The sequence below is a fragment of the Phodopus roborovskii genome, unplaced genomic scaffold (assembly GCF_943737965.1).
Source record: "Phodopus roborovskii unplaced genomic scaffold, PHOROB, whole genome shotgun sequence".
NCBI classification, from domain to species: domain Eukaryota; kingdom Metazoa; phylum Chordata; class Mammalia; order Rodentia; family Cricetidae; genus Phodopus; species Phodopus roborovskii.
The window spans coordinates 3310256-3322334 of NW_026126603.1; the positions used below are offsets into that span (position 1 = coordinate 3310256).

Sequence of the window (12079 nt, forward strand, 5' to 3'; positions counted from 1 at the left end):
TACCAGGACAATTATTCTGGGAGGGGAAAACACCGCCTCTCAGTAGAGCAATCTGATTGGTGTATGTCAGCAGGCGCCATCTTTGTTATGGGCAAAGAACTTCCGGTTGGTGAACGATCAGGTTCCTGTAACAGAAAGAGAGGGTCCAGCGCCCCCTAGCGCGGAGAAATTTAAGCGTTGTTAGCTACTTCTGAGCTCCAGTGTTTAGTGGAGGTTATGTGCATTAAGTGGAGGTTATGTAAGGACTAAATGCAGCTGCTCACTGCTGTCCTCACAGGTTCTCTGATGTAAGTAAGTGAACCTATCAAAGTCTGAACAAGCTTTGCTTATCTTGTGTCCAGTTTAGACATTAGGATTTAAATACAGAGAGACGAAAGTTTCTATTTTTCACTCTGATTATTCTTTAGTAAACTTCAAACTATGTGCTTACGTCCTAAAAAGCTGGTATTAAAAACAGTTTCCAAACGCAGAATATTTGCCTCCTTCCCATGCACAATTTTGTTGTTGTTTGAGATAGTCTCTCCATGTAGCTCTGGCCTGGAACTTTCTATGTCGATCAGGTGAGCCTTGAACTCACAGAGATCCACAGGTCTCTGCCTCCCATGTGCTGTGATTAAGTGAGGGGATTAAAGGCCTGAGGCACTGTGTCCACTTGCTCTTTTAAGACAGTATGGTAGCAGGGCTGGTGTCCAGGGATCCCTCCTCCTGGTCCTCCCCCTTTTTGCTTTTGTGCTGATAACTGAATTTAGAAGTTCATGTATGCTAAGCAAGCCCTCTACTACTGAGCTACATTTGAAGCCCTGGCCTAGAATTCTTGAAACTTTTGACCTCAGCTTCAAGAGTTCCTGGATTAAGGCTTCAGTCACCATACCCAGGGAGTGCCAAGTGACACTATTCAGAGACTGGATTCCTCTAATTGATTTTTAGATAAGACACGATAGGTATCTCTGCCCGTTGTGGTTACGTTTGCTTTTAGGATAATTAAAACCAGCTTCAAGATGACTAGAAAACAAAGAACCCTGCCATGTACATGGGTTTTTCTCTTGTACCATGACATATTAATTAATGCTCCATTTATGAACTCTGCCTCATCATTATTAGAACCTATGCTACCAGCCCAAGTTTAGGAGTAATGGCAGTGTCAAAACTTCACAGTAATGGAGAGACTGCAATACTTAGATCAACTAATACTTTTGGGGGCTGAGGTCCGGGGTTGAGACAGGGTTTCTATGTGCAGCCCTGGCTGTCCTGAACTCACTTTGTAGACCAGGCTGGCCTCAAACTTAGAGATCTGAGTCAGGAGATCTGTCTCCTGACTGCCTCTACCTTCCAAGTGCTGGTGGTAAAAGTGTGCACCACCACCACCCATCTAGATAGACGAATTCTTGTTGGTATTCTGAAGTTCCTTTCTTCCCTCTAACTTTACTGGTTATGTTTGCTTCCCATGCAATGTGAGGAACAGTAAGCAGTATCAATCTAAGTGCTCATGCACAAATGGATATGGAGAACCAAGCAATCTGAGTCAGATTGGTTTAGTGGCAACTTTGAGGAAAGAGGAGGAAGTGACTTTGAAAAAAAAAAATCAAGTAGATTCAGAATCCATTGAATGTGGGATATTGATGGGCAGAGCCTGGCAGAAGGGTGTGGTGTGATTAAGCAGAGCTGCTCACCTCATGGCATCGAGGAAGCAGGATGACAAGGCCAAGAACAAGGTTTATCATTCCTGCCCTCAGTGACCCACTTTCTCCAACTAGGCCCTATCTTCTGAAGTTCCATCACATCCCAGTATTCTATTAAAACTTGGAATCCATTAATGGATTAATCCTCATGATCTCAAAGATCCTCTTTTGAACTGGGGGCTAGGACTTCAATACAGGACTCTTTTGTGGAGGACACTTTGTATCTAAACCATAACACTAAGATAGAATGATGAAGAAAAGGGCAAGGAGCAGCAACTTGCCTCTCTTCAATCTGGGGCACTGAAGAGATGATTCACTCTCTTTAGAAGGAAATCCAGGACCTACACATCAGCTTTAAGTTAGTGCAGGATTGTTTTGTTTTTAAACATAGGATCTTGCCGTATAGCCCAAACTGACTTTGAACTCCTGGCAGTCCTCTTGCCTCAGCCTCCCAAGTGGTGATACTGCAAACGGGGATGCACCATGTAGTGGTTTTTAATTGTTTTGGAGGGGGCAGTGCTGTGGGTGCTCAGAGACCTCTTTGACAAAATAATAAGACATTTTTTTCCTAGAAAAATATATATTGTCAAGAATTTGCATGCTCTCAGTAGGTCACACATTTAGAAATAATCTAGGATCTTAACATTGCACACAATAGAATAAAACTGCACCTATATAAAGATGGGAAGTTTTACAAATAAAAGCTACATCACTTTCTGTATTGTCTGTTTCATTGCCAATACCCTAGTCTTGATAGTTTTCCAGTGTATTGAGGTATGTATAAATATGCATATGTGTGTGTTTGTCAAAATGAACACAACTTAACAGCAAGACAGTGGCAACAACCAGACACTTAAAGTCTTTGACTTCATTATTCAATATTGTGTTGGCTATTTCAGATTATAATAATACCTTCCCATTTAAAATTTAGATGTCACTTTGTCGATATCTACAAAATAGCTTTCTAGGATCTTTACTGGAATTACATTGAAAGTTTATAAGATTAGGTTAGAAAAACTTTTATCTTGAAATTTTCATATGTATACAACATTTGTCTTTTGATCAGATTACTCTAAATTACTTTCTCTTATTCCTGCCCTTTCCTGCTATAGGCATGTCTTAACGAAACCATTGAGTTTCATTAGAGTTGCTTAAATGAGCATAGAGGGGAGTTATTTACTAATGTATGGGCAACTCACCAGTGATTACACTACCAAGGAAAATGACTTACCTTCCTTTGGCAAGCCATGAACTGTTCTTCAAGGATAGGTAGGATGTCATGAGCACTTTCCTCACCCATGAAAGCATGTTGATGGGAGTCCTATCTTGTGTAGGTATTGTGCAGGTAGCCACACTTGCTGTGAGTTCAGGCAATGGCCAGAATATTATAGCACCCTCCACATGTTCTGGCTTCCCCTTGTGATAATCCCTGGGCTTTGGATTATATAATACCGATGTTCTGTTTAGTCTGGGTGCTTAACAGTCATTCACTATTAGTTGTTTATTAAAAGCAGAAGAAAAAATGAAAACAAGTGGAACTCAACTTCATAAGAATAAAAGAAGTCTGTCCAAAGGAAAAATCAACCAAGTTGAAAGGACCAACTATAGACTGATAGTTGTAATGTTTGTAAAGCAAACTCTATGTGTGTGTGTGTGTGTGTGTGTGTGTGTGTGTAAGGTTAATGTCCAAAATATCAACAATCAGAAATGGAACCTAGTAATGCAGTTTAAAAGTGGGCAAAGGACTGGAGTAGACATGTCTCCAAAGACAGGTATATAGAAGGGTTAAAACAACTGATCACACACACACACACACACACACACACACACACACACACACAAACAAACACAAATAATAATAATAAAAATAAAAAATAACTGAACACTGGGAAAACACAAAGTCAAATGATAGTAATATACTATCTCATCTGACAAGATGGCCATTATCAGGAGAGAGAGAGAGAGAGAGACAACAACAAATGTTAATAATGATGTGGGGCTGGTAAGATAGCTAAGTTGGCAATGTGCTTGTTGTGCAAGCCTGGCAACTTGAGGGATTTGCTAAGGGAGTGATATGATAGTGATTTTGATTGTTAGCTTGACTGAATTGCTAAGAACCCTGGAGATTAATAGCTTTCCCCCTGAATTTCCAGAGAGGGACAGATCGGCACTAAATATAAGCAGCACTACCTAGCAGGTGAGGACCCCAGTGGGATCAGGCATCTCTGCCTGTTCCCTGGCCTCCCATGGTGTGAGCTGCTCAGTTCCACCACACCTTCCCTAGCTGGAAGGGCCAAAACCTCTGAGACACTGTGTCGAAAGAAAACTGTCTCCCTTTTCAGTTTTCTGTCAGATATTTTGTCACAGCATGTGATTAACACATGCAGACAATCATGCTATTAACACACGAGGATGGTAACTGTTCAGGCATAAAAATAACATGCATAAGCTGGGCATGGTGATGGGAGCCTTTAATTCCAGCAATCAGGAAGGAGGCAAGTGAATCTCTGTGAGTTTGAAACCAGCCTGGTCTACATAGTGAATTCCAGGACATCCAGGGCTACATAGTGAGAGCTGGTCTCAAAAAAACCAAAACAAGAAAAGAAAGAAAGAAAATAACATGCACAATGCTCCTATGATTTGCAGCTAATTGGTAACATCGAACGATGCCTTAGAACAGACAGTGGATTAAATAAATCAGATGACCCACACAGCATTTACAAATTGTTTACTAAACTGGTGATTCCCTTAAACCACACAGTCAGAATATACAAATTATTGAAGTCACTATTCTGTACAGTGGATCACAACAGGTTATCCCTCCTGAGATTTCACACCCTTTCATCAACATCTTCTCACCCTTCCCACACCTTCCTTCATGTGCTGCTAACCACCACTCAGCTCTCAACATCTATGAGTTCATTTTTTCAGAGTCCGCACACAAGTGACATCATGTGGTATTCATGAATGGCTTATTTCACTTGACATGGTGCCCTCCAGGTTATCTATGTTAAAGTGATAAGATTTCCTTTTTTAAAAGGCTGAATACTACTTCATTATATTGTGTATTGCATTTTCCTTATCTAGGTGAATGGACATCTAGGTTGCACTGTATCCTATCTACTGTAGAAAATGTTGCTATGAAGATGGTATACAGACATCTCTCCCATTGTCTTAATTTGAACTTGCCTTCATTTGTAATCTTCTCCATTGATCAAACAAATGTATTGGCCACAATCTTATTAAGGTCATTTGAGGTCCCACTTCACAGTTTGGCTTTATCAGACAGTTATACTTGAACAAAATCATACTTGAAAAACGGATTTTCCCAGTAACTTCATTGTGAAAACATTTGGTTTCCTCTTCTATCTGGGATACTATAGAAATCTATTTTTTTTCCAGTATAAAATAGTAAAGAAAAGAAAAAAAAATCATTGTCATTTTAGAAATGTCATTAACAAACATTGTCCTGAGGATGCAAGAGGGAAAAAAATCAAACCTAATCACTGCTGAACCAGTACAGTGTAATGCTGTCTTGGAGTGAGGGTAACTGTTCAGGCATGGAGATAACTGTAACTTGGATAGTCTGTTCCCTTGGGGGGAGGGGAATCAACTGTTTGATTCCATTTAAATACACAGGTGTATTTAACCAGAGATCCTATGGTAAACACAAGCAAAGCAAACCTCATTTTCTCTTAAATGTTTTTGGACTTGAATCTGTTTACTTTTGTAACTTGTTTAGTTTTTGCTTGCCTTTTTTACAGAAAACACGGCAAATCCCTATTTAGTCCAGGTAGCCTTAGCTGGCCATGAGTTGGTGATCTCCTGCCTCAGTCTCCTGTGTAATGGAGATACCACCAACACGCCTGTGTTCACCATTTTAGCAGGGGTCTCATGTAACATGTACTGGCCCTCTATGAAAAGGACCTGCTCCCATTATCATGAATAAAACATCTCAGTATTAAGTTTACATTAAGCCAAATGAGCTTAATACAGAATATACATACTACAATGTCATATATGAGCCATGTGGCAGACTTGCAGAAAAATTCTATTTTGTAATAACTGATGTTTGTAAGCTTCTACTTCATCTAGGAAAAAATAGCTATTCTATTTAAAAAATTAAACTATATGCTGTACTAGTCCATACACCTCCAGTACAAAACAGGTTAAAGGTGTTGACACACCACAGCTGTGGGAAAGCACTCCACCCCTGCCACTCCTGAGCTACATCCCCAGCACTCACCTGGCCTGATAAGGACAGAAAGCTCAGTCAGAGAGCGCCATATGGTACCTTCCCAATAATTACATATAAATCAACAAAACACCTGCAGGGTGAAGTCGTGCCTAGAAAAACATGCCAGGCACATTTTCTGACCATTTCATTTTCTTGCCTCGTAAAGGCTCTTAATAGATGTCAGTGAGTTTCTCACAAGTAACTCTGTGACCTTGGTCACATGGTGTCCCATTCTGGCTGATGGCCTCTCAGTGTCTCTTAGGAGCAAACATAAAAGCACTGGATCTCTTACTGGAAGGGTGGTAACTAGATTCTACTTTGTGACTTCCGGTCAATACAGAAGATGCTCTCCTTAGGAAGGGCACATGTTCTTTCTCCTGGAATAAGGATAATGTGGCAAAAATATTTGCATGACACCAAATAAGACAGAAGTACAAGTCTTGGAGGAGAAAAATCTGGCATTTACCAAAAGTTTTTGGGGAGTTGAACTCAAATGGACAACACTCAAATGATGCAATCCATGACATGGATCTGTAGTGTGTCAATGTCCGGCAGAACCTCTCCACATTTGGGACAAGAATGAATTGGAATATTCCGAGGCTGCTGCTGTCCCCAGCTCATGTCCTCAGCTCCTGGGAATAAACAGGAAGTGACATGTGCCATCAGTTCCATCACAAGAGCACTTGGGCCTGAATTTAGTTAACAGATGGCTAATGTGAGAGCATCTGCTAAACTTTCTAATCATTATCTGGTGGATACTTTTGGGTCACGAGTGGAAATTATAACTTATTTCAATCACATCTCAAGTTCAAGGTCTGTGAAAACAGTTTCAGTGAAGCAAACTATTATTGGAGCAAGAAGTGTGGGTGTGGGAACAGATGTTTTTGTATGCACATGCATGTGAGTATGCTCAACTGTGTGAACATGGGTGGAGGCCACAGGTTGACTTCCGGTGTTTCTTTTTTTCATACTCCAACCTAAAATTTCGAGACAGGTTAGCCTTTTATCCCTGGTGCTGAAAGTGGCCCAGGTTAGTATTTGTGCCCGGCCATGTGGTATTTATCTCCCCTGCATATGATCCATGAATGTATGTTTATTATTTGGATTTATTTTGTGATTTGGGAGTTTTGTTTTTAGTCAGTATATATACATACATGTAAAATACTCATTTATAATTTTTTATTCATGTGTTTGTATGTGTGCTGTGTGTGTTTAGGTGCTTGTAAAGACCAGAAGAGGGTATCAGACCCCCTAAAGCTATGGTAACAGGTAGTTGTGAGTGGCTTGATGTGGGTGTTGGGAACTAACTTGGGTCCTCTGAAAGACCAACAGGTACTCTTAGCTGCTGAGTCATCTTGCTAGCTCCTCTATCAATGCATATTTATTATTCAAAACAGTGGGTTTCACTGATACTTATATATATATATATATATATGCACATTAATCTTTGTTGTATTTGGTTTATTGAGGAAGACTAGTCCAGGCTGGCCTGGAGTTTCTCAATCTCCCTGTCTCTGCCTCCCAAGTACCAGGATTACAGGCATAAATCACAACATTTGGCTGTTAAATAATAAATAAATTAGAAATAAGTTTATTTATTTTGGTTTTTTTTTGAGACAGGGTTTCTCTGTATTGCTTTGGAGCCTGTCCTGGAACTGCTGGCTTCTGCCTCTCGAATGCTGGGATTAAAGGTGTGCACTACTAACACCTGGCTTAATTTATTTTCTTATAAACAGACTTTGCTTGGTGGGGGGCAGTGGGGAAGAGGGAGGGAGAGACAGAGGAAATACAAAATGACATTCAGAGTACACCATTAAATGTGCCCCCAGATTAAATCTGGGGCAGATTTAATGGTGTACTCTATATGCTAACATTGTTTTGTTGCTGGTGATTAAACTGCAGTAGGACATAAGTCATTACTTGTGTGTGTGATGGTTAATTTTCCCTGTCATCCTGCCACAATCAAGAGTCACCTGAGGAGTGTCTCAGTGAGGGACTGCGTAAATCAGGTTGACCTGTGGGCATGTCTGTGGAGATTGTCTTGACTTTGTTGACTATGTGGGAAACCCACAGCGTGGAGCACCTTTCCTGGGTTTGGGTCCTGAGTTGGGTAAGCATGGGGAGACAAACATGAATTAACTTTTCTCTGCACTTGATTATGGATGTGACGTGACTGTTTCAAGTTCCTGCTGCCCTCACTTCCCTGCAGTGATGGATGGTAACTTGCCTAGAAATTTGAGTTGAAATAAACTAAGTAGCTTCTTGTTGGGGTATGTTATCACAGCAACAGCAACAAAAGCCAGACAGAATGTGAAAGGCACTTGGGATGGTCTGGTACTTAACCTTCGTTATGTCTATGAAATTCATGACATCTTATTGGTAGAACATTGTCATTAACTTTTCTTCTAGCCATGTTAGGTCTTCGAATTTATTATTTTTCCTATGTAGAATCAAGGATAATACTTCCCCTTTGATAAAAATTAAAGAAAATTATTATGCATGTGGTAGAATTGCATAACAAATCTAGCACCATGCATTTTGGACCCATTGTCTAGCATTTCATGAGGATCTAGATTCAATTTCTGGCATCACAAACAAAACAAAGCAAAACCTTTCTAAATAAATGCAAATAGAGGTTCAGGATGAGTTGAAGATTGTGAGCAGATCAGTGAATGTTACACTAGAGTGACCTGGCATTATAAGGCTGGTAAAGAATCTGGGCTGAAATGAGAGGGTGTTGGACACTGGAATTCTGAGGAAATAAGAGGCGCTGTGTGTTGACTAGTTTGATTTGGGACCCATTCTGTACAATGTAATGGAGTTTTCCCCTGGAAACCTAGCTCACAGGTGACTCACCTCTTTGAAGCAGGTAAGCCTGCTGGTCAGAGTCACTGGTCCTTGCCCCGTGCCGGCTCTGCATTTCCATCAAGGATTGCCTACTGGGGTCAAAAGCAACACTATTTGTAATGCACTATAAAAGACACCATTAAGCAACCAATAAAAGTGTGAGGTGGGAAAGGAATCAGAAGACAAGGCTGAAGTTCCTAGGAGCCAGAATTGACTGGGGATGTAGCTTAGTGGCAGAGTGCTTGCCTAGCATGCACAAGGCCCTGGGTTCAACCGCCAGTGCCATGAAACAAAAGGAAACCACTCAGGACTAACTTGATTCTCTCTCTCTCTCTCTCCTCTTTTTCTTTTCCTTCCTTTCTTTCATTTTTTTTTTTTTTTTTTTTTTTTTTTTTTTGAGATGCGGTTTATCTGTATAGTCCTGGCTGTCCTGGAGCTCAGAGATCTGTCTGCCTCTAGGAGTATGCCATCACTACCTGGCTCTAACTTGATTCCTTTTTTATTTATTTATTTTTTGTTAATGAGCATTGGTGTTTTGCCTGCAATTATGTCCTTGTGAGGGTGTTGGGTCCCCTGAAACTGAGGCTACAGACAGCTGTGAGCTGCCATGTGGGTGCTGGGAATTGAACCTGGGTCCTCTGGAAGGGCAGCCATTGTTCTAACCACTGAACCATCGCTTTAGGTCCTCTAACTTGATTCTTAACTACCACTAATACTATGACAGAATGTGACAAAGACACTAAGCAGGCCTTTATTAAAAAAAAAAAAAAAAAAAAAAAAAACCAAACTGTTTATTGATATCGAAGTGGATCAGAGAAAAGTGCCATATTTCTGGATCAAGACATTACATGGCAATTAAATAGAGCAAATTATTTCACTTGCTAAGAGAAAAAAAACCCCTAGGGATGGCACATGCCTTTAATCCTAGGAGGCAGAGGCAGAGGCAGAGGCAGATAGATCTCTGTGAGTTTGAGGCCAGCCTGGTCTACAAAGCAAATTCCAGGACAGCCAGAGAAACTCTGTCTTGAAAAACTAAAAACAAACAAAACCCCTCATTTTCTAAAAAAAAAAAAGAAAAAAATAATTAAATTTTATCAAAAAGTTCACAATCATACGAGATAAACAGAATTGTAGAACAGTATCTATAACTTAAACACAGAAAAAAATCAGCATCTTCCTTAAAAAACACCATCTTGGGAGCTGGAGATGGCTCAGCAGTTAAGAACATTTATACTCTAACAGAGGACCTGACCTGGGTTTGGTTCCTAGCACCCACACTGGCTCACAGCTGTCTGTAATGTCAATCCAGGGGATTGGACATCCTCTGTGCCTTTTGCTGGCACAGAGGCACCCATGTGGTGCACATACAAACAAGCAGGCAAAACACTCATACACATAAGCAAATCTTAAAAAACTGGCTAAAAATAACCATCAGGGATTTGTGTGCATATCTATATATAAAACTATAATACAGATGGTATGGCTACTCACCAAATTCCTGGTTTTACAAAGGGAAGGGGGTACACTGAAGGATGGGAAAACAAAGAGACTTGAGCTTTGGCCACAACTCGCTTTGTTCTTTTGATTATAAAGTACTTGGGGCTGGTGAGGTGGCTCTGCTGGAAAAGACACTTGCTGAGAAGCCTGAGTTCAATCCTTGGGACCCAGATGGTACACATATTACTTGTATTATTTTTCAATTTAAATGTTATTTTAAGACCTCTCCCAATAACCAAACATATGGTGTGTTCCTGATCTCCCCAAGGCACTCTAGAAACTGAGGCAGGAGGACAAGTTTGAGGTCAGCATGAAGCACATAGCAAGTTCTAGACAAGCCTAGGTTGCAGAGTATGACCTGCCTCAAAACACAGTAACAAGTAACTTTTTAAAGTCAGATTTTGCTGAGTATTTTCTTCTAAAACAGATAAGGCCAGGTAAGACACCTGGGCACAGAATGTTATTTTTACAGCTTATTTCAAAGCAAGGAATTTGGCCTTGCTTTGAAAGCAGACTCCGGTCAAGCTTTGCTCTGAGCTGAATTAAGTGTGAAACATGAACAGATGAGGTGTAGAGACAGCCATTCTGGGATGTAAATGCGGATGGGCTGAAGATGCGAACATGGCTTCTACAGAAGACCCCTGTCAGCGCTGACCTGGGTACCACATCTCCTCTTGCTTTATCTTACCTGCCTCCATCTTCAAAGTCATTGTTCTCTTTCAGCAAAATTGCCAGCTGCAAGGCCAGCTGTTCCTTTTCTTCATGTATCTTCTCTCTTGCTGCTCTTTCAGCATGAAAATCTGAACAGTACACTTCCATCTGCCAGAGGAAAGGTATATCAGTTACCATGGAGATGAGCATGGGTTCCGGATGATCTGACCTTGACATGTCTGAGGTCAGGGTCAGTGCTGCAAGTGCAGGACAACATTTGGGAATGACACAGAGACTTCTGCTGCCAACTGCTGTACTAAAACATGGCTTTCCAATGCCATTAGATGATAAATACGAGTTGTGTGTATGTGGGTGCTTTAAACAATGGGAGCTACCAAACTGAACGGACACAAATGGCTTAAGGAATGCATGCATCATTAATTCAGTAAAATATTCTTTTAAAAATAGTATTCGGGAATAATAGACAGTAAATGGTTTATCAGAATGTTAGTCTTAAGCTACACTTTAAATAAATAAATACACATTATTTGCTGAATTCCAGAATTGTGTGAGGTCTTATGTTGGCTGTTTATTTCACCTCATCAAAAATCCTCAGAATAGCACTTGGGGACGGAGGCAGGAGAATCCTGTGTCTGTAGGTATGTGTTGGGTTACATAGTAAGACCCTGTCTTTAAAAAGTTCTGGAGATATGAATTCATCATCATTCTTCAAGTGTGCTTAATACTCCCCAGTCATAAGAGAACCTGGCTGAGCATGGTAGCTCAAGGCTGAGGCAAGAGGATGCTGAGTTCTAGCCTGGGCTACATGGCAAGACTGTCTCAAAAATTAAATTTGTTTAGTTACCAGTGTTTGAACCTAGACAGAAGTCTCATTTTCCCTGAACTCCTCTGCTTATGATATCACCAGCCTGCACTATGACTCCAGTAAGTTTTATGTCTTGTTTTGAGATTCTTCTATGGTCTATTCCCACAACAGGGCCAGCCTGTGTAACTCAGGATGCTACAGAAGGCGTGCTTGGTGGATTCTGACTCTAGGTCATAAAAATACTATGGCTAATGCCTTGCTCTCTTCTGGATCTTGTGCTGTGGGGGAGGCCAGCTGCCATGCAATGAGCAAGCCTCTGTGGAGGCCCACACAGGGAGGCCT

The 12079-nt window shown here is 40.8% G+C and overlaps 1 protein-coding gene across 1 annotated transcript in view; it reads right to left on the reverse strand.

Annotated features, from left to right (window-relative positions):
* Window positions 1-4133: 4133 nt before the first annotated feature.
* The window catches only part of Optn (optineurin), a 39178-nt gene continuing 31232 nt past the window's right edge, over window positions 4134-12079 (reverse strand). The window contains exons 12-14 of the mRNA XM_051205803.1: window positions 10949-11079; window positions 8773-8855; window positions 4134-6548 (exon numbers count right to left, since the gene is read on the reverse strand). Coding sequence (XP_051061760.1) covers window positions 6421-6548; window positions 8773-8855; window positions 10949-11079 — 342 coding nt within the window. The 3' untranslated portion in view covers window positions 4134-6420. The remainder of the gene's footprint in view (window positions 6549-8772; window positions 8856-10948; window positions 11080-12079) is intronic.